The sequence below is a fragment of the Podarcis muralis genome, chromosome 14, assembly GCF_964188315.1.
Source record: "Podarcis muralis chromosome 14, rPodMur119.hap1.1, whole genome shotgun sequence".
NCBI lineage: Eukaryota > Metazoa > Chordata > Lepidosauria > Squamata > Lacertidae > Podarcis > Podarcis muralis.
In genome coordinates, this window is record NC_135668.1 from 47,316,134 (window position 1) to 47,339,275 (window position 23,142).

The 23,142-nt window shown below is 47.9% G+C and overlaps 1 protein-coding gene across 4 annotated transcripts in view; it reads right to left on the minus strand.

Annotated features, from left to right (window-relative positions):
- Window positions 1–2,498, minus strand: part of ATF7IP2 (activating transcription factor 7 interacting protein 2) — a 32,493-nt gene extending 29,995 nt beyond the window's left edge. Inside the window, exon 1 of one of the 4 annotated variants that reach the window (XR_013390602.1) lies at window positions 1,946–2,498. Coding sequence is in view for 3 of the 4 variants with exons in the window: in XM_028707172.2 (XP_028563005.2) it covers window positions 1,946–1,983 (38 nt within the window). In the remaining variant the exon portion in view is untranslated. The remainder of the gene's footprint in view (window positions 1–1,945) is intronic. The other 3 variants (XM_028707172.2, XM_028707170.2, XM_028707168.2) reach the window with 3 other exon arrangements.
- Window positions 2,499–23,142: the final 20,644 nt, after the last annotated feature.

Sequence of the window (23,142 nt, forward strand, 5' to 3'; positions counted from 1 at the left end):
CCCTGGATTTACAGAAGCTTTCCAGGTTTCTTATTTGATCCTAGAATGTCCCACTTTCCCTTAGGACGTCCCTATTTTAATTGGAGAAATGCTGTAGGGTATGCAGTGAGCATCATAGCTAAGTGGGGGATTCAAACCCTGGTCCCTCCCAGGTCTTAGTCTGACACTCTTTAAGCACTCCACCACCGCCGGCTCTCTTTCATGAAAACAAAACTTTTAAAATGGAGCTGCACATTTCCATGCCCGTTTTAGACCTTGTCCTGACATCTTAATTACGCCTCTTGACATTTCCAACAAAGCGACCTGCTCTCTCATACACAGATTAAACACATCCCATTTAGCATAATAATCTGTTGCAACCTTCTGCCCCCTTTTTTTTGCAACCCTCGGGTTCTAAATTAACTTCGCAGCCATCGCAACAATTCACTATATATGTTCTGTTTTCTGCTTTTCTGTTACCTGATCATTCCAATTTACTGTCTCTAAAAAGAAGTAATCAAGTAAATAAGTAGGAGTTGAAATCTACGGCACCAATCCTACCGTATGTGCGTTTTACTCAGAAGTGAGTCCCACTTCCTGCTAACTCTTAGATAAGTGTACACAGGATTTTGACCTGAAACTTTCAGCCTTGTCCTCAAGTTTATAACCTGCCACTCTAATAAAAGCAAGCAGTTTATCTACTTGGTTCACAGAGGATAGTAAACAAGTTCAGAGATTTGTTAACTTTTGCTTTTTAAGAACTTATCACAGCAGGGGCATAGAAACAGAGCTTCATCTCCTAAACGAGTGGCAAATGCTTGCTGATTTTTAAAAATTTATTAAAACGCTTTTACCTGTGTCCAAGCAAAGGTATAGGTCCTTGAAGAAGCAATTTCAGACTAAATCAGAATTCCTGAAAGGAACCACAATTTATGATCTATGACTTATGATTTTGCCATTAATATCCCTCTCCAGGTTTTACTGCTGCCTTTCTCTGTTGTGTAAATATAAGAAGCTGACCTTGGATTCTAGCTTGTACAAACCACAGCAGGCTACAATGTTACAGTGAATTTTTAAAGCACAGCCTGACCCGGAAATCTGATGTGTATCTACTCAGAAGTCAGCCCTACTGAGTACAATGTACTATTGACACTATTCCATCCACTGGCATTCCTGCGAAAGAGTTTTCTATCTGGGGCGCTTTTTCTTCTTTGTTTTTCTCTTAAGCTTGTGTTACTGCTGACTACAAGAAAAATGAAACAATTTCGTTACTCGGGTTGCCATATTTCAAAAAGTGAAAATCCGGACACAGAAATTGTTGAGCTTTGCAAAATCTCAAAAGGTTTTTGTTATGTACTGAAGTTCTCACCCTGGGCCAGCAGGGTGTAGATAGTTTTCACTCAGGTCCGCATATGCAAATAAGGAATTGAAAGTGGCGTTCAGTGATTGGATAGTTACAGAAATAAAGCAGAATGATGTGTGGACAATCCAGTAAAATCTACCACTAATGTACTATAAATATAAAAAAAGGTAAAGGACCCCCTGGACGGTTAAGTCCAGGCAAAGGCGACTATGGTGTTGCGGCGCTCATCTCGCTTTCAGGCCAAGGGAGCCGACGTTTGTCCACAGAAAGCTTTCTGGGTCATATGCTCAGCATGACCAAACCGCACGGAAACACCGTTTACCTTCCAGCTGCAGTGGTACCTATTTATCTACTTGCACTGGCATGCTTTCAAACTGCTAGATTGGTAGGAGCTGGGACAGAGCAACGGGAGCTCACCCCATCGCGCAGATTTGAACGGCTGTCCTTCCGATCAACAAGTCCAAGAGGCTCAGTGGTTTAGACCACAGTGCCACTCACATCCCTTTGTGTACTATATATATACTGCAGAACAAACTTGCAGAAAATCACCAATCTGGAGGTTGCTAGGGTTCACAAGTGGGGAGGGTTCTGCTTTACCTTTACCTTTTTCTGCTGTACTGAGGTCCTCTTGTGGGCTTCATATGGCACTCTGGTGGTCCAAGCTGAGAACAGGATTCTGGACTCGATGGGGTCTTTGGTCTGATCCAGCAGGGTTCTTCTTTTCTTATTACTTTAACTGTGCATGCAAAGTGTTCTGCACTGAGAAAGGACAGTTTAAATGCTTACGGCAATGATGGTGATGATCTTTTTATGCAGAAGAGAAAGCGCTCCGTCGCTATGCACCAGCAGTCTCGGTGAAGTCAGCCAGCTTAACCTCTCTTAAAGGATGCCGTCGCACGAGCTAATTTTGTCTCTTGTCCCCCTGCCCTCCAAATTACTGCTTAATGTTCCGTGGTGCATCCATAACTACTTTTCTCTGCTTAAGCTTAAACGAACAAGGATCCAACTTGTCTTTATAAACAGGAGGAAAATAGCTAGTAGGCACAATAGGAGAGGTTGTTTAGCAAAGTAGCACTGCTTTTGCAGTGTGCGGAGGGCTGGGTTTTTATCCACTCGTCTCCGATCCAACTAAGTCATTGCAGACAATGACCAAAAAAGAGAAGTGACTCTTTATGTGACACTGTTGCTAAGTGTATGTTCGTTGCCTTAAATAAAAACTCCAGCATCTGACTCCAGTGACACAGCTTAAAGTCATGTGCTGAAAACAAGAACTTGCTTGTTGTGCATTTATTGTTGCTGCAAAAGATTTCTATAGGATGTGGTTAGTGGGGGGATGTTCTTAGTGGTTAGCTAAGGCGGCGGCGTGTTAACAGATAGACTATAGGAAAAATTTTCTTGTTTACTTGCATGTATAAAAGGGTCTGCAACAATCCAATTTGGGGTGCAGCTCTGAACAAGCTTTCCTGTTTTGCCTGACAAGCTGTTACCATTCTGCTGCTGTAGAAACAAAATCTGAATTGGTCTGTTTGAAGTGCTTCCTGGCTGTGTCTTGCCATTGCTGGCACGAAGGGACTTGGCCATGCCCGAACCTCGGGTGGGCTTTTGCCCACGTCAATTACAATGACCTGCAGGGGATCTCCAGGGGTTTTTGGATCAGAGTCCCTCCCAGCCCTACCTGGAGATGCCAGGTATTGAATATTGGACCTTCTGAATGCAAAGCAGATGGTCTACCAGTGAGCCGCAGCGCTTCTCCAGCGGAGACATGACCCTTTCATGTAGGTACAGTGGCTGAAAATTTACAAAAGAGGAACTTGGAATAAAAGAAGGAAAATGAGGCGAATGAGTGGTGTGGCAATCGCAGGGACTCCTGTGAGGTTACTGGGAAATGGGGAAGCGGGTGGTGCTGTGGTCTAATCAGAAGGTTGGCGGTTCGAATCCCTGCAATGGAGTGAACTCCCGTTGCTCTGTCCCAGCTCCTGCCAACCTAGTGAGGCAAGGAAAGAAGGGCTACCCTTATGCTATTCATATAATCAGTTATCAGTAATCAATATATTCATATATGCTCACACATAATCAGGGCTTACAGTATTTTTATAGTCCATTTTGAATCAAAGGAAAGCTTTTGCCTTGGCTAACTGCAAACTGCTTGGAACAGCAACTTTAGAACCGACTTTTCCCCTAGAAACATCCTTGTACCCTGAGCAAAGGGGAAGACATGAATCAGAGACACTGGTACAAAATCCCCCTCAAATGCAGGCTAAAATAGTCCACAGAACAGGAAGGGCCAAACCACAAAAACTCCAAAACTCCCTGTTCTTTCAGAACTAGGGAAAAGGTCAGATTGTGCATCATTGTGCATCATTTGTGCAGACAACGGAAAGCAGAAGTTGGGAGTAGAACTCTGCGCTTGACCAGGAGCTGGGAGCATGGCAAGAAGCACGCTAATTGGCTAATTTTCGCTGGCGTTCGTGACTGTCTCATGATCTGTGATTTGCTCAGGTATAAAGACCTCAGGATTTGTGTTTCTCGGGGTCCCAGTCCTTTTGGAAAAGATTCCAACTGGGTCCTTATTGTTCAGCAATAAAACCTCACCTTCTCTTTCTCCAAAAAGCTGTGTCTGCCTGATCCTTGTTCACTCTAAGTGGGTATCTACTTTACTTTCACGTGCTACACTAGCAGTTTGAAAGCACACCAGTGCAAGTAGATAAATAGGCACCGCTGTGGCGGGAAGGTAAACGGCTTTTCTGTGTGCTCTGGTTTCCATCATGGTGTTCCGTTGCACCAGAAGCGGCTTAGTCATGCTGGCCACATGACCCAGAAAGCTGTCTGTGGACAAATGCCAGCTCCCTCAGCCTGAAAGCGAGATGAGCGCCGCAACCCCATAGTTGCCTTTGACTGGACTTAACCGTCCAGGGTTCCTTTACCTTTACCTTTTACCTTTACTGGTGTCAGGCTTTGGAGAATCAGCCTCCACCCCTCCGTGGCAGTAGATAGGAAGATCAAATGAAAGGAACGGCTTACCAGTTAGAATCTTTAATAATCACAGCGAGAGAAGAAAGAACACATCTCCTAGAAATGGCGGTGCTCCCAATTAAGGGATACTCTCCCCACCATCCCTATTAATCTACGTCACTTCTACCTCTTGTAATCTGATCTTGTACCCTCTGTGCTTTCTGTTCTGACACTTTCTGAGCTCTCCGTGACTTTGGAGAAGGAGGGGTGGATGCTATCCAGAGACTGTGAAGAATCTATTAACTCTCTATCTCTTCTAGTGTTTCTTTTGCTAGCTGTTCCCCATCCAGTATTTCCCAGCTTCTGCCTTCTGAGCTGTGCCCCTCTGCAAACCACTGTTCCAAATTTGTGCTGTCCTCCTGCTCCTGGGAAGATTCAGGATCAGGGGAAGGGGATGACTGTCAGTATTTTCATCCCTCCCATTGCAAAGATCACCAGATCATGTTTGTTTTACTTTCTGTCTCAGAGAAAGGAGGGGGTGGAAACCACTCTTCTAGACTTCCGTCCCTAGCATTGTACCCTGTTTTCTTTGATCTGTCTAGAGACTAGATGGCAGTATGAGAGAGCTGAATCTCTCGTACATGTTTGTTATGTTCTTTTATTCGTTTAATCAGTAGAAATAAAATTAGGTATGCAACGAAACCTCCACAGTTTTGTTTCCGTTTCTCTGCTGCTTTTGAGGTGCTCACAATAGCAAGTGTGAGTCCACTGCACCAAGGACCTGTTCCAGGGGAATGCTGCGCTGTTGTTCCTGTGTTCCTGTGATCGGAAGGTCAAAGAAGGTGCTCCCAACACCCAGTCCATGCAGGCACTGAAGACGTGGGCTGTATATGGGTGTACGGTCAATGACTCCCACTATTCTTCCTCAGTGCAGCCCTCTTCAGCGCGGTCCCTGACAACTGAGAAATGTGTGTGGAGGGCACCTCAGGATGAATGCTCAGTGAGCAGGTTGCCTGGAAGAAGAAGAAGAAGAAGAAGAGGAGGAGGAGGAGTTTGGATTTGATATCCCGCCTTTCACTCCCTTTAAGGAGTCTCAAAGCGGCTAACATTCTCCTTTCCCTTCCTCCCCCACAACCAACACTCTGTGAGGTGAGTGGGGCTGAGAGACTTCAGAGAAGTGGTCACCCAGCAGCTGCATGTGGAGGAGCGGAGGCACGAACCCGGTTCACCAGATTACAAGTCCACCGCTCTTAACCACTACACCACACTGGTGAGGGAAACTCACAAGCAGGACTCTCCCCTCCCATGGAATCAGAGCATGGCCATCGTGGCTAGTAGCTATCAGTAGCCTTCTACTCCCTGGATTTCTCGAATCACATCCTGTTTTTCACGCAAGACCTTGGCAGCCATTTTGGGTGCCGAGCTCTCACGCGTACTCGCAACAGAGAAATGATTGCATCAAAGAAGAGGACCTTGGAAGCTAGCCGAGTCATTGCGAGGCACATTGGCGCAAGTTTCCTGCTGCACAGGGGCCAGTAGGTCACGAGGGGTCTCTGGCCAATCGGGACTCACAAGCAGGAGATGATGGTGCCCTCCTGGCAGGGAGTAAGGAAATAGATTTCCTGCAAAATGTCAATTTAGACTTAATCCAATGACAAGGGGTGGGGGTTGTTATGTACTGAAATTCTCACCCTGGGCCAGCAGGAGGATACTGTAGATAGTTTTCACTCAGGTCCATGTATGCAAATAAGGAATTGAAAGTGACATTCAGTGACTGGATAGTTACAGAAAGTTGTTACTCTTGTGTTGTAGTGGAGCTCTGTATAAGGAGGTTGGCTGCACCCTTCAGCCCAGTTCTGTTCTGTTCTGTGAATAAACAAGAGCTATCTGAAGAACGCGGGACGCGGGTGGCGCTCGGGACGCGGGTGGCACTGTGGGTAAAACCTCAGCGCCTAAGACTTGCCCATCGCATGGTCGGCGGTTCGAATCCCCGCGGCGGGGCGCACTCCCGTCATTCGGTCCCAGCGCCTGCCAACCTAGCAGTTCGAAAGCACCCTTAAGTGCAAGTAGATAAATAGGGACCGCTTACCAGCGGGAAGGTAAACGGCGTTTACGTGTGCTGCGGTGGCTTGCCAGATGCAGCTTGTCACGCTGGCCACGTGACCCGGAAGTGTCTACGGACAGCGCTGGCTCCCGGCCTATAGAGTGAGATGAGCGCACAACCCTAGAGTCTGGCAAGACTGGCCCGTATGGGCAGGGGTACCTTTACCTTTTTATCTGAAGAATTGCTGTGTCGTCTGATATGTTCACCCACAACTTAACAGGGGTACTTGTGGAAAGATGCCTTATTGTTACTGTTCAGAGCTAATTAACGCTAAACAAAGTTGTCTCCTTGGTTAGAGGTTCTGGGAACTAATTAGCACTTGCACAATCTATTATGTGTATCAGTTGGTTGTGGGGTTTTTTCCTGCAGAGCAGTTACTGAAGACTCCTCCAGACTGCCCGCTTATTCAGCATTCTTCCTCATTTGCTTGTGCAAAGCTTATTCAGCGGTTATATGATGTCTTCATTGAGCATTTATTCTGATTTGTTGTATGACAACAGGCATTTGTCCGCATTCACCCTAATCTTCTTGTGGGCTGTTGGCAAGTCTGCTTGCTAATCAGCTGTTCTCTCTGGATTTCCTGCTCTGCGTTTCTCCTGCTTATGTCAAAAATTTGTATATCTTCATGTAAATATTCTTCTATCATCACATCTTCTGGCAGCAAAATCCATACAGTTGTTTAGCGCTGTGAGAAGAAGTCTTCCTTTTTGCCTGTCCTGAATGACTAAACAATTCCATTAGAGAAATCAATTATAAGATTCGGGATGAGTGAATCCCTCCATTTCTGTTTCTTCTCATTTTCCCAATCTTAAGTTCAGCTCTGCACAGTAGCCTGCAATTATCTCTAGGGTTGTCATATGTCTGGATTTTCCTACGCCAGAAGTAGCGTCCGGGGAAAATTTTTGGAAATCGTGAAAATGCATGGGTTTTTGAAACCTTCCCCCCAAAAACTAAACAACTTTCCTAAAACTTTTTGTGTCTGGATTTTTACTTCTTGAAATATGGCAACCCTAACATACTCAACAACAGTTTAGTGCAAGTTTCTCGTGATGTACAGGTTTTGCAAAGCAATTCCCCCTTATACAATGCGTTTTTCTCATACACACACACACACACACACACACACACACACACACATACACATATACATACACACACACACACACACACTCGTATTTATGAATGCTTTACCCCTCTGCTGTTTTTCTAGAAAAAGAGGTGCTGGAACGCATCACGAATGCCTCCATTGTTCTCTTATAATCACAATGGTGCCCACCTGAGAGAAACACCCCCCTCCGCTTTATCCAATTATTGTCGGGGGCTGGACTGAGGAGGAATGGTGGGAGCCGTCCCCCCCCTTTCCTGAACTTTCCCAGGGGCAGAAGGACAGTATTGATTTAGAACAGTGGTTTGCAGAAGGGCATAGTCCAGAAGGGAAAAGCTGGGAGATACTAGGTGAGGAACAGCTAGAAGAGGAAACACCAGGAGAGAGATAGCTGGCAGATTCAGTGTCCTTGGAAAGCATTCCTTACCCCCCCTTCTCCTAAGACTAGATGGACTTTAAGAGTGATAGAACAGAGAGCACAGCGGCAACAAGCTCAGATTACCCGACGTAGGAGTGATGTAGATTAATGGGGGTGGAGGGGGTGATGTTCGAGCTGAAGATAGCTTTTGAAGCTCCCAGACGATCAACCAGGAGGGAGGGAACCTGCCAGTCGGGCATGTGTCTCTGCCAGGGTCCTACTCGAGTGTAGGCTGAGCTCCTGACAGCACTGTGGTCTAAACCACTGAGCCTAGGGCTTGCTGATTGGAAGGTCAGCGGTTCAAATCCCCTCAACAGGGTGAGCTCCCATTGCTCGGTCCCAGCTCCTGCCAACCTAGCAGTTCGAAAGCACGTCAAAGTGCAAGTAGATAAATAGGTACCGCTCTGGCGGGAAGGTAAACGGTGTTTCCGTGCGCTGCTCTGGTTTCGCCAGAAGCGGCTTAGTCATGCTGGCCACATGACCCGGAAAAACTGTCTGTGGACAAACTTTGGCTCCCTCAGCCCGTAAAGTGAGATGAGTGCCGCAACCCCAGAGTCATTCGCGACTGGACTTAACTGTCAGGGGTCCTTTACCTTTACCTACTGTACCCCACAGGATATTGGAGGCCACTAAGCTGCAAAGTCTCAGTTTACTTGCAGTTCTTTTGAACCTCCTCTGGTTTTCTTTGTCCTTGGGAAACACAGCCTTATTCTGCTTTGGCCTCCTGTAATACCAATCCATTCACACCCAGATGTCCTTGGGCTTTGTTATGATAAATACCAAATTACTACTTCTAACAGAAAGAGACAATGTAGATGTTTCCGGGAGTTCTGCTAACTAAATTTTTTTGTTTTATCAAAGTGATGCCATGATCTTGGCAATTCAGCCGGGCTCAACAAAGGTCTTTCTTCACAGACTCACCTGCAGGGAAGAGCTTTCTTTCTTTTGCAAAATGTTTATTTATAAGCCTAAGAATAATACTTAGGATACTTTATAAATTGCCAGTTGATACCGAATAGTCCTAAGCGGACATGTTAATACATTTATGCTTCCATGACATTACAAATGTATTGCGTTGTGTTGAAGGGGGCTGTTGGAATGGTCTTGTGTATGTTTTCAGCTAGGTATTTTGTTAAATTGGAAATATTAATGTTTTTATATAAAATATTTTATTAATAAACAAAATAAACCTATGATAAAGAGCATAAAGAATTGCTGTTACAGCACATTGAAAGCAGCATAAAGTTGGACATTACAATGGTACCTCAGTGTGATGGGATGATGAGCTGCTTGTGCGTAAAATGCAAGTCCCTCAGAGTTTGATCAGGTTTTCAAACCTCTGCCTGTGACGGAGCCCCTCCGGCATGGCTGCGTCAGTCGCTAGCAGAATCCGAAAGTGGTTGCTTTCGGAATCGTTTCCAACATAAAAGCTCCTTAACGGAAACACGTCTTCTGGACTCTCGGCGTGACAGTTTCCGGCGAGGAGTGGGTGTCCCTATAGGAGGTCCTGAGACCTCCCCACTGTTTTCGCTGGAAGCGTCTCTGAGCCATCCCTCCGACTCACTTTCCCTTGGAGTTCCTCCTCTCCCCCTACTGGTTCCCTCTTCAGCTGCTACGTCTCTCTCAACCTCAGTGAGCCTTTGCACCTCCTGTCCTTCCGATGGCAGTTCCCTGACATCCACCTCCCCTCCAGGGCCCCCTTCACCCCCTCCCGTCTCCTCCCCTACGGGCGGTGAGGAGGTAAAACCCCTGAAAGAACCTCCCTCATCTTCCGAAGTCTCGAACACTTCCCTCCACTTGTTGCTGTCCCTGGTCTCTCGGTACTCCTCGTCATCGGAGTCCATTTCCTCTTCCAACTCCGAGTCCGCGAATCCTTCCAGTTCCTCTTCCTCGTCGGTGGTGCCGAAATACTCCCTCCTAAACCTTGCTACAGGCTGAGGTTTCCTCGGGAATCTTTGGTGGAACGTTTCTATTAAAACCTCGTCATTGACCTCCCCTGCAGTCACCCAGGTGTTTTCTGACTCCGGTTCCCCTTCCCACGCCACCAAATACTCCACCTGATTTCCCTTCCACCTGGAATCGAGGATTTCCGCTACATGGTTGCTGCTTTCCCTTTCTTCCAAGGCGGGTTCCCTGGCGTGCTCCCCTTCACGTCCCCCCCTGTACGGTGACAGTAACGACCTGTGGAACACTGGGTGCAATTTCATGTGGTTGGGCAACCGGAGTTTGAAAGCCACTGGGTTGACCTGCTGAATGACCTCAAAGGGTCCCAATCTTTTGGGTCTCAATTTCTTACAACCCCCTTTGAACGGCAATCCTTGGGTAGACAGCCACACCTGATCCCCCACCCTTATGGTTTCACCTTCCCTTCTGTTCTTGTCTGCCTGCTTCTTATATTGTGCCTTGGCCCTTTCTAAGTTGAGCTGGAGCTGATGATGGATCGCTTCCATCTCTTCTACAAAATGTTCGGCCGCTGGGACGCTCCATCTCTCCCCTCCATCCCCTGGAAATGCCCTGGGGTGACACCCGTAATTAGCCAAAAAGGGGCTCATCCCTGTGGACACATTCTCCGCATTATTGTAGGCAAATTCTGCCAGCGCCAACTTTTCGACCCAGTCGTTCTCTCTGTCATTGACATAACACCTCAGATATTGTTGGAGGATGCCATTTGCTCTTTCCGCCTGCCCGTTGGTTTCAGGGTGCCGGGCAGTCGAAAAATTGACTTCCACGTGCAGCAAGCTCATGAGCTTCCTCCAGAACCTGGAAGTAAATTGTTTGCCTCGGTCTGAGATCACCCTCAAGGGGGCGCCGTGCAACCTAAAGATGTGTTCTACAAACAACTTCGCGGTTTCTTCCGCTGTGACTGCATGTGAGCATGCTACAAAGTGGCACATCTTAGTTAACAGGTCCACTACTACCATGATGGCTGTTTTCCCCTTGGACTTCGGCAGATCTGTCATAAAATCTATCGATACCGCTTCCCAAGGCCGTTCTGGCGTGGGTAATGGTTCTAATAACCCTGCCGGCGCCCTTCTTTCCCCTTTGGCTCGCTGACATTGGTCACACCCTCTTACATACTCCCTTACATCTTCCCTCACCTTGGGCCACCAAAATTCCCTGGTAACCAACCACATGGTCTTGTGTTCCCCAAAATGTCCCGCCGTGGGGCTATCGTGCAACTGCTTGAGTACTCTCCCCCTCAAATCACCCTCGGGTATATACAGTGCCCCTTTGTAATACAATGCCCCATTTCTTTCCTCAAAACCTCCGGGGCTCTCGCCCTCCCCCCTGAGACCTCTGAGCTTATCCTGGGCATATTCATCATTTTCCGTTTCCTCTACCAGTTCTCGTTGCCCCACCAGCGCCGCCCCACACACCCAGCGGTCCTCAGGGATGACATGTCTCTCTTCGATTGCCCCCTCCCCCTCCAAATACTCTGGTTTGCGTGAGAGAGCGTCCGCCCTGACGTTTTCTGGGCCTGGCACATAACAAATTTCAAAGTGGAATTTGGAGAATTCCTGTGCCCATCTCACTTGTCGTTGGTTGAGCACTCGAGCCGTTCTCCAATACTCTAAATTCTTGTGGTCGGTGCACACTTGCACCTTGTGTTGTGCCCCAATTAATAAATGTCTCCACCTCCGGAACGCTTCGTGAATGGCGAGTAGTTCCCTGTCATACACCGTGTAGTTCCTCTCAGATTTATTCAGCTTCCGCGAGAAGAAGGCACACGGTCTCCACTCCGACGTACTCCTCCCCGGTTGAAGAAGCACCGCCCCTACCGCCCGGTCGGACACATCGGTTTCCACTCTCATTGGTTTTCGTAAATCCACATGCAGAAGTTGTTCTTCCGAGGCGAAAGCCCTTTTCAGTTCTTCAAATGCTCGCTCCGCCTCCGCCGTCCAAACAAATTTCTTCTTGCTGCTGAGGCAGTCGGTGATGGGCGCCGTCAAGTGGGCAAAGTTCTTGATGAACTTCCGATAGAAGTTCCCAAACCCCAGGAATCTTTGCACATCCTTCTTGGTCTTCGGTGTCTTCCATTCCAGTACCGCTTGGACCTTGCCTGGATCCATTGCCAATCCCTTGTCTGACAAGCGGTACCCCAGGAATTCCACCTCCTTGGTATGAAACTGACACTTCTCCAGTTTCACCCACAGCTGGTTGGCTTGCAGCCTGCCCAACACTTCTCGAACGTCCCTCACATGCTGCTCCTCATCCTCCGAATATACCAGCACGTCGTCTAAAAAGGCCACACAATTCTTGTAGAGCAAAGGTCCCAGGATGTGGTTCATAAAGGCTTGAAAGCACGCCGAGCCTGCTTGTAGACCGAAGGGCATCACGAGGTATTCAAAGGCTCCCAAAGGGGTGAACATGGTGGTCTTCCATTCATCCCCCTTCCTTATGCGTATCAGGTTGTACGCCCCCCGCAGGTCCAGTTTTGTAAAAATCTTTCCCTTCCTCACCCTGGTCAAAATGTCATCAATTCGGGGCATAGGGAAAGCCAGGGGTTCCGACACTGCATTCAGGGCCCTAAAGTCCACTACAAGCCTCGGCTTATCTGTGTTTTTTTTGTCCACAAAAAACACTGGGCTGCCCCCCACCGCTCGGGACTCTCTGATGAAACCTCGTTTCAGGTTTTTGTCAATGAACTCCCTCAACTCCTGCATCTCCCTGTCTGACATGGCGTACAGCTTGCCCACTGGGAGTTGGGCACCAGGGAGTAGATTGATTTGACAGTCAAAGGGTCTATGCGGCGGCAGTTTGTCTGCTTCCCTTTCGCTGAATACGTTGCTCAGATCTGCGTATTGCGGGGGCACCTTCCCTTTATCCGTTACTTCCATCCCAGCTAGGGTGACTCTGGCTCCTCCCGGAACCTTCCCCTCTTTGCAGTGTTCTAGGCAATGCGCTGACCCAAAGGAGACCACCCTCTGATGCCAGCCCACTAGCGGATCGTGTAGCGCCAGCCAACTCATCCCCAAAATGATGGGAGCTCCTCCCAAGGTGGCCACGTTAAACGCTATCCGTTCGGTGTGCCTTGCCACCCTCATTATCATCGGGACAGTCTGTTGGCTAACTTCTCCTCCCAACAGCTCTCTGCCGTCAATCGTGGTCACCTGCAAGGGGTTACTTAAAGGGATGGTCTGTATCTGGTGCTCAGCTGCAAACTCCTTACTCATGAAATTACAGGAGCTGCCTGAATCCAAAAGCGCCTTGATCTTTAGTGGGTGTCCGTTTGGCAGCTCTAGTAACACCTCTATCACTAAAGCAGGTCTTGGAGGTTCCGGCGTGGGCACTTTCACTGCTCTTTGGCCTGGCTGCTGTGCCCCGACGGTGGCAGCCAGGCGTTGGCTTTTACTTGCTCCTTGCCTTCCTCCTCTTTTTCCCCAACAGCTCCTGCCATCCCTTGCCATTCCTTTCTTTGTGGGCAGACTCTGGCAAAGTGACCTGGCTGTTGGCAGAGATAACATTTCTTGGCGCTCTTCCCCTCCTTCTTCCGCCCTTCACTGGGATTTGAAACTGTGCGCGCCCGCGCTGTTCCAATTTCCATCGGCTCTGCCGGTGGGAAAGGTGGCTCTGGAATGTCTGGAATGCGGAAATCCCTCCAACGTTCCCCTTTCCCTTCCCGCTTTTCCAAAGCCCTCGCCTCCTGGCGTGCTCCTATGGCCAGCGCGGATTTGGTCAGCTGGTCCATAGACTCCGCCCTGGGCGCCCGGGAAAGTTCATCTTTCACGGCCGAAGAAAGCCCCTCTTCGAAAAGCATCTGGATGGGTTCCGCCGATAGATCCCACCCCAACTTATGGATCAGCATGGTAAACTCAGTCCAGTACTCACGGACAGATCGGCTCCCCTGTTTGCAAGCCATTAACTGCCTTCGCACCACTCCCTGCTCAATGTCGCTGGAAAACATCAGGTCCATGGCACGAAAAAACTTCCTCGTGTCCTTTAGGATCTCATTATTCACTGCCATCAGGGGTCTAACCCAGTCCTTCGCTCCCGATTCGAGATGGCCAATCACAAAAGCCACTCGCGATTCCTCGTCGGGGAAGTCATCAAACTGCAGGTTGAGAGCATATTGCATCTCTGTTCTAAAGGCATGGTAGTTCCTGGGATCCCCCCCAAACTTCTGCACCAATCCTGGCACCTTTCTGGCGAGCGGGGTGGTTTTCTCCTTTCCCTTTTCTGCATCCTGAGCCCTCCTCTCCTCGAGCCTCGCCGTTTGCAGCGCAAGCTGGATCTCCAACGCCCTGTACCTTTCTTCCAGGCTTGGACCCCCTCCAGCTGCTCCTGCTCCTCCGGTTCCGGCTGGGTCGCTCATGATGCCTCTCCCTGCACAAGCTGGCTTTCGAGGACTTTCGGATTGCTGTGATGGGATGATGAGCTGCTTGTGCGTAAAATGCAAGTCCCTCAGAGTTTGATCAGGTTTTCAAACCTCTGCCTGTGACGGAGCCCCTCCGGCATGGCTGCGTCAGTCGCTAGCAGAATCCGAAAGTGGTTGCTTTCGGAATCGTTTCCAACATAAAAGCTCCTTAACGGAAACACGTCTTCTGGACTCTCGGCGTGACAGTTTCCGGCGAGGAGTGGGTGTCCCTATAGGAGGTCCTGAGACCTCCCCACTGTTTTCGCTGGAAGCGCCTCTGAGCCATCCCTCCGACTCACTTTCCCTTGGAGTTCCTCCTCTCCCCCTGCTGGTTCCCTCTTCAGCTGCTACGTCTCTCTCAACCTCAGTGAGCCTTTGCACCTCCTGTCCTTCCGATGGCAGTTCCCTGACACTCAGGTTACAGACACTTCAGGTTACAGACACTTCAGGTTACAGACTCTGCTAACCCAGAAATAGTACCTCAGGTTAAGAACTATACCTCAGGATGAGAACAGAAATCGCACAGCGGCAGCAGGATGCCCCATTAGCTAAAGTGGTACCTCAGGTTAAGAACAGTTTCAGGTTAAGAACCAACCTCCAGAACAAATTAAGTTCTTAACCCAAGGTACCACTGTATTGAATTCAGTTTATAGGGCATTAAATACCATTGACGGAGGGTTTTAAAATAGTTCTCCTGTTGAAATTATATTAAAATTGAAGTTGCCTCAAATTCAGTTCCATGAATTCACAACCAGGAAATATGAATTTTGGATCTTGTAGGGTTGTTGTTGTGGGTTTGTTTTTTGTTTTTTGTTTGCTGGTTTAACCTAGGACAGAATTGCTGGTGTTGACTGGACCTGCTTATATGATTTTGGCATATGATTTTTCTGTTTATTTATTTACTTTATGCCTTTGCTCCTGACCCCGGGATCGATCATGTTTTGTGAAGAGCAAGTCTAGTAATGCTGTGTGTGTGTGACAGAATATTTTAAAATAAAATAAAATAAATAAAAACCCAGGGATATAATGTAAGCTGCACAGGGGGGCAATGCCACTGTTCTCCTTGTTCTTAAAGGTAAAGGGACCCCTGACCATTAGGGCCAGTTGTGACCAACTCTGGGGTTGCGGTGCTCATCTCGCTTTACTGGCCGAGGGAGCCGGCGTACAGCTTCCGGGTCATGTGGTCGGCATGACTAAGCCACTTCTGGCGAACCAGAGCAGCGCACGGAAACACTGTTTATCTTCCTCTCAGAGCAGTACCTATTTATCTACTTGCACTTGACATGCTTTCAAACTGCTAGGTTGGCAGGAGCAGGGACCGAGCAATGGGAGCTCACCCCGTCGCGGGGATTCGAACCGCAGACCTTCTGATCAGCAAGCCCTAGGCTCTGTGGTTTAGACCACAGCGCCACCCGTGTCCTTGTTCTTAGATTCCTGCAAATTCTGAACCCATCTACATGGCAGCCACAATCGACTTAATTGGCCACCATTTCCCCGGGGCAAAGACTGGTTAGGGTTGGTGTGTGCTTTGTCGTAAGTCAACCAACCTATTTGAGCTCATTTCTGTCTAATTAAAAAGCAGGAAAAAGCGGCCTCTCTTTGACCCAGCCTGGTAAGCTGACATTGCCTAGAGGCATAGGCAATGTCAGCAGGCAGGAGGTTTTGAGGCTGCACTCACGAAAAATGTGAAGGCTGCTGGGGCAACATTAAATCACTCCCTCCTCCAGCTCACTGGTTCTTAAAAGGGCGCAAACACATCGAACCCTTTCTTTCCTTGTCTCCTTTTATTTATTTATTTTTGGACAACTGTCTCAGGATTAAATACGACTACTGTCAACTCAGGATCCGTCTTACGAGTGATGATTAAAAAAAGCCAGTGGGATCACGAATCTATCGATCTACCTCTGTCTATAAAGAAAAGAAATTAGGCTGCAATTGGACGCATACTTGCGAAGGGGACTGTTACGGAAATTACGGGGGGGGGGAGCAGATCTTTAAAGTTGTTAAGTGTTACAAATATTATGCCTGAATGTATCCTTTCAACTTGACAGCTCAGGGAAGATACCTAGCTTTAAAAATAACATAAAATCAACTCCTTTGCCAGGTTTCCTCCATTCCAAAGCTATTTTCCCCTTGAAAAAGGACTCCAGGAAGTGCCCTGAGGTGACAATTGCTGAGCTGATTGTTAGCCAAGGAAAGCCTAATCCCATCACCAAAGTTGCCAAGGGGCCAGACATGCAAACGAAGTTCTATTGTACTTTGGGTGGGGGGACTTCACAGGTGTTTGCCTATGCTAATCTTCTACCTGAATCTTGCCCTGACATGTCTGCTTATGCTAATCTTGTACCAAGGACTTGTCTGGACATGTTTGGCAAGGTTAAACTAGTGTAACTCCTGTCTACCCCTCCCCTTTTGTGACATGTCAATGATGTAGCAATGATGTAGCAATGATGCGGTACGAACTGTCTTCTGGGATATGGTGGGAAAGCTTTAAAAGTCCTTGTCACCCCATCCTCGGGGTTCAAAATTCCTCTTTGAACCTGTTGCGCAATAAACTTTGGTCTACAGCTATTTGCTCCGGTTGGTGGCTGGACTCCTTCCTTTATTCCGCAGGGACCCGCAGGCTCTGCCCGATGAGCTGGGTGACTGAGCAGCCTCGCAATGAAGCCTTAGTTTACAGGGGATTCATTTGCCCGCTTGCCCAGGACCGAGGAGAGCACAAAAGCACCAGGGAAGCAACTTCTTCTTCGGAGAAAAGAGTTTTATTGAGATCTGCGCAGAGGCAACCAGTGGAATATCTTCCGAAAAAACTGGCAGCAGCTAAGTACACGTAAGCAAGCATTCTTATACCTGAAAGCACACATTTGTTCCCCCAAGCCTCCCCGATCAGCCGGCAGGGTTACAACTTATTACCTTATATGGCATATGGCTATATGACTAGCTAAGCCCCCCTCCCTCCCTTCTATATGTGTGTGTTCTTCTCCTCTTGCATTTCTGAAGCAGGAAGCATGAAACAGGAAGCAGCTTCTGGCCTACAGAGCTAAAAGCAATTGCGGTGTTAACCACAGCGCTGCTAGCTGCTTAACCACAACTGCAGAAGTTAGCTTGGGTCCAGATATTATTGCGATTAACCCTTCCCTCTCCCTTCAGCACCTAGATTTTTCCGTAACAGAACAAACTCCATTGAATAGAGTAGCGCTCAAGGAAGAGCCGAATAGAATTTATTCTGAACCACCAAACTGAGTAGAAAATAACCATGTTTACAAATGTACCAGAGCTTGAAAACAAAGGGAATTAAATGGGGGGCGCCCTTTGCGTGGTCGCACACAGCCCCCTGGACCCTATGCAGCACTATTAGCACAGGCTTGGCTTCGCCTTCCCCAGGTGGGATACCTGGAGGTCTCCGCCTACCTCAGCCAATTGCCCAATCCCGCCTGGGGAGGCATTGCCAAGGTGATCAGGCCAGGTAGGGGGAGGGACCATCTGCCCACACAGTAGGGGGAGGATCTTACCTGGGAATCATTGGTTGGCTCCAGAGCTTCTCCCACCCTACCCACCCTCAGTTAAGACTTCTTTTGCAGGTTAACCTTTTCTCCACAGGTACGCGGGCGCTGCTACGTCAAGGTCGCTGTCGAAGGGCTGGAAAGGAATTCTCCTGCATTAGCAGGTTTGCCTTTCCCGTAGCAAAATGTCACAACTTTGGTGGTATCAGGCCTTAGTCTATCTTCCCTAAATGTGGGAGGGCGTGTAGCAGTGACCCACACCCCACTCCTCTTTGCAGTGGTGATACCAGGATTCGATATCAGAACCAGTGTGGTGTAGTGGTTAAGAGCAGTAGACTCATAATCTGGGGAACCGGGTTCGCGACTCCACTCCTCCACATGCAGCTGCTGGGTGACCTGGGGCCAGTCACACTTCTCTGAAGTCTCTCAGCCCCACTCACCTCACAGAGTGTTTGTTGTGGGGGAGGAAGGGAAAAGGAGATTGTGAGCCGCTTTGAGACTCCTTTGGGTAGTGATAAAACGGGATATCCAATCCAAACTCTTCTTCTTCTTCTTCCCCCCCATTAAAGGGGTTGTTAGAGGGGAGGCTTTGGTAGTATAGTCATACCTCGGGTTACAGCCGCTTCAGGTTGCGGTTTTTTTGGGTTACGGACTGCCAAAACCCGGAACCATCAGAACGGGTTACTTCCGGGTTTCGGCGGTTGCACATGCACAGAAGCGCTAAATTGTGTTTTGTGCATGTGCAGAAGCGCCAAATCACAACCTGCATGTGCGCAGACGCGGGTTGCGAACGCTGCGGGTTGCGAACATGCATCCCGCACAGATCACGTTCACAACCCAAGCGTCCACTGTACACCTAGAGGTTGTCATTGCTCTCTCCTGCAACGGCGGTGTAACAGGGGCAGGCTTTCTCTGCTTGAACATATGTTCTCCAGAGCCAGCCCATTCCACCCCGCACTGGATAACCCTGATGTTCCCCAGATCCCCGGTGGGGGACTGGGAGGGATAAACGCCCAATGCCTGAGCCAAGGTCTACCCACATCTGAAACATAATAAGGTTGTGGCCAATTTCAATCCCATAGCATGTTGTCTTGAGTCGTTATTCCACACGCCCAGGGTTTGGGGGACCCCACCTGTCCATGCATATATTCTCTTTTCAGTAATTTGCAGTTTGCCAAGAGGTAAAGCTGACCCAGGCTGGAAACATGTAAAACTGTGAGTGAACCATTCTTAGGGAGCCTAGCTGAACTGACCTGAGCTGAGCAGCTATAGGAATTTGCAAGCTTTTGAAGGGGAAGGATGAAAGGTTCACAACCTACAGCTGCTTTGGAGGGGCCATGTCAGATGTTTGCTTTACTTAATGTTTATTTGAGTTTACTGCTTATCTCACTCCAACCCTCCTCCCCAAATCATATACCGTAATAAATGACACATGAGAGATCTGGAGCTGATTGCTTTGTTATCGTGCAGTTTGCAAAATAGAATTACGTGGCATGGGTTGGGTGTGGGGGGGAAAGACGAAAATGATTTCTATGCAAATTTTGGGATGAGCCACTTTTCAACCGACAAAGGGGACTCACAGATAAAAATGCCACATTACCCAAATAAAAATAAAATACATTTTTAGAAATCCGCTGACGAAAATGGCAACACGTCGCCCAGTTGTCATTTTGGCACCAGGAGACAGCCTCTCCCACCCCCAAGGTTTTCCCCTCTAAAATCAAATAATTAAGGATTTTCCTTTTACGTATTATTGTTATAGCTGAATAGAAATGGCCTCGAGGGGTAACCCACACAGAAATACCTGCATCAGTTCCTGTCGAAAGAGTCAAGGCACTGTTGAGAACTTGCCACAGATTGCAGCCTTCATCTTTCTGCCAATCTTGGGACTTTATTTCAACAAAATAATGACTTCTCGAGCCAGATCTTGCCACTCACGTCTCTGTCTGACAGCAGTAGTCCTTTTCACACACAACTTTCGAGTAGTCCCAACAGTTCTCTCCGTCTTTTTGATTCATCACAATGACTGTTTCTAGGACACCAAACCTTTGTTATTAACTCACTTCCTCCAGCAAGCGTATCTGACAGCCCTTTTAACTCACGGCAGAGCTCAGGGCTTGTGGCCAGCTCCCTTTTTAACTAGGAGTGGCAAGTGGGGGCGGGGTGTGTGTGTCATTTTTAAAGTCTCTGAACTGTAGATTTTAGTTATAAGCACCTGGAATTTGTACTTGCAAACAGGAGCACATCATTTAATTTGGTTCTAGGAAAACTTTGCTGCCTGAGGACCACACTCCTTCATGGCAAACTATATTTATATATAATTTTCTGTTTTACAATTATTTTACACACTTTAAAACATCAATGACTTCCCTTCTTCTCTTTCCATGCTTCGTTTTGCATATCTTACATCCCTGCATATTTTACAAAACTATTCCAATCGGTTTTCCACTATTACACCCGTCAAAGATTATTTACTCTGTTGAATTTATCTTAATGCTGCCAGCGTTTTCAGCTGTGCAGTTATTTTCCATATACGCAATAAACGTTTCCCAATCATCTTTAAGCATATGTTATTCTTGCTCTTTTATTCTATATGTTAAATCTGCAAGTTGTGCGTATTCTGTCAAATTAAGTTGCCAATCTTCTTTAGCTGGGACCTCGCTCACTTTCCATTTTGGGGCTAACAAAACATGGGCCGCAGTTGTTGCAAACATAAATAACCTTTTCTGACCCCTGGGGATTTGAGTCTGGGTTATCCTCAACAGAAAGGACTCTGGTTTTCTTGGGAAAGTAATTTTAAACAATTTCCCCCCCAATTCATTATAAATCATTTCCCAAAACTCTTTTACCTTTTTGCATGTCCACCACATGTGAAAGAGCGCTCCCTCTTTACACTTCCAGCACTTATCTGATTCTGTCTTGTAAAACTTAGCAAGCCTACTCAGAGTTAGTTACCATCTATGAATCATTTTCAAATAGTTCCTTTTCAAAGAATAACATGCTATAAATTTCAAGTCGCTCTTCCAAAGTTTCTCCCAGAGGTAAAAACCTACAGTATATCTATTGCCCAGTGCATCATTGAGGCTTTGACTAGCTCATCTTTTGCTTCTCATTCTAATAACAGGTTATACATTTTAGACAAAAGTTTATCTTTGTTTTGTAGGAGTTCTTTTTTGAATTGTGAGCTTAGGTCTGAAAAAAACATTCTTTCTATCTAATTTAAACATATAATGTAACTGATGGTCTTGCAACCAGTTCATAACATGACTCCTTAAGTTTTCCATTGATTTCAGTTTGGGTCCACCCCCCACCCTGTGAAATGCAGCAATTCCCTGTGGGTTGCCCATTGTCTATGCATATTAACTCTCTTAATTGTAATTGTCTTGTTAGGAGATACAGTGGTACCCCGCAAGACGAACGCCTCGCAAGACGGAAAACCCGCTAGACGAAAGGGTTTTCCGTTTGCGAGCTGCTTCGCAAGACGATTTTCCCTATGGGCTTGCTTCGCAAGACGAAAGCCCATAGGGAAATCTCTGGGACAGCGGGGAAGCGCAGCGTGTCTTCCCCACTGTCCTCGGACCTCCTCCCGCCGCCCGCCATTGGAACGAAGCTCCGATGCTGGGCGGGGGGGGCGGGAACGCGTTCTCCCGCCGCCCGCCATCAGAACGAAGCTCCGATGCCGGGCGGGGGGGCGGGAACGCGTTCTCCCGCCGCCCGCCATCAGAACGAAGCTCCGATGCTGGGCGGGGGGGCGGGAACGCGTTCTCCCGCTGCCCGCCATCGGAACGAAGCTCCGATGCCGGGCGGGGGGGCGGGAACGCGTTCTCCCGCCGCCCGCCATCGGAACGAAGCTCCGATGCCGGGCGGGGGGGGGCGGGGACACCTCCTCCCGCCGCCCGCCATCGGAACGAAGCTCTGATGCCGGGCGGGGGGGCGGGGACACCTTCTCCCGCCGCCCGGCTTCGGATGGCTTTCCTGAAGACTTGGGGTGGGAGGAGGGTTTTCCTTCCCACCGCCAACATTCAGAATGCTGTTCTGAATGTTGGCGGTGGGGAGGAAAAACCCTCCTCCCACGCAAGCCCCGGGAACAGAGGGAAAGCGCTGCGCCCCTTCCCCTCTGTTCCCGTACCTGTCCTGAAGGCTTGCGGTGGGGAGAAAAGCCCTTCTCCGCACCGCCAGCCTGGCAAGCGGTTTCCCTAGGAACGCATTAATTGATTTTCAATGCATTCCTATGGGAAACCGTGCTTCACAAGACGAAAAACTCGCAAGAAGAATAAACTTGCGGAACGAATTAATTTCGTCTTGCGAGGCACCACTGTAGTCATAAACGTGCTTTTCTTTCTAGCAGATTTTTATATTTCTCCCAAACTCTATACAGATTCCACCTAAGAATAGGTTTCATAAAACTTTTATAAAATTTCACCTTCCCATGCCAAAGACATGCATGCCAGCCAAATTTTAAATCATATCTGCATTATCCAATGTAATCCATTCTTTTAACCAACACAAACAGGCTGCCTCATAATACATTTGCAGGTCTAGCAGAGCAAAACCTCCTCTTTCTTTTATATCTATCACTATTTTATGTTTAATACTTGGCTCCCCCCCCCCCGCCAAATAAATTTAGAAATATCTTTTTTCCATTCTTTGAAGCAGCCTGAATTGTTTACAATTGGGATTGATTGGAATAAAAACAGCATCCTGGGCAATAAATTCATTTTAATGGCTGAAATTCTGCCTAGCAGGGAGAGCTTCATTCTCTCCCATCTTTCCAATTCTTTCTTAACCTCTTTCCACAATTTAATATAATTATTTTCGAATACATTGAGATTTCTTACTGACAGCCCCTCCACGGCCAACTTTCTAGGGGGGCATAATCCACTGATGGTGCTGAACAAAGACAAAAGTATTCTCTGTTGCATCTTACTTTGTCCCACTGTGATGGGATATATGAGAAGAGGGAAACAAAAAGACTCAATTTTGCCTCAAATGCTAGGCAGCAGCTCGAATCAAGACAGGTATGACTCTGGCTTCCTCTGCAGTGTTTTGAGCTTTCTCACACATTCCCCGCCTAACCTCACAATAACACTACTTTGCAATAGTCAGCAAGCTACTAACATCCTATCACTACAGATCACCCCAGTGTCCCTATTTTCCAGGGACAGTCCCGGATTTACAGAAGCCATCCCAGTTTCTGATTTGATCCCAGAATATCCTGCTTTCCCTTAAAGGTAAAAGTAAAGGGACCCCTGACCATTAGGTCCAGTCGTGACCGACTCTGGGGTTGCCGCACTCATCTCGCTTTATTGGCCGAGGGAGCCGGTGTACAGCTTCCTGGTCATGTGGCCAGCATGACTAAGCCG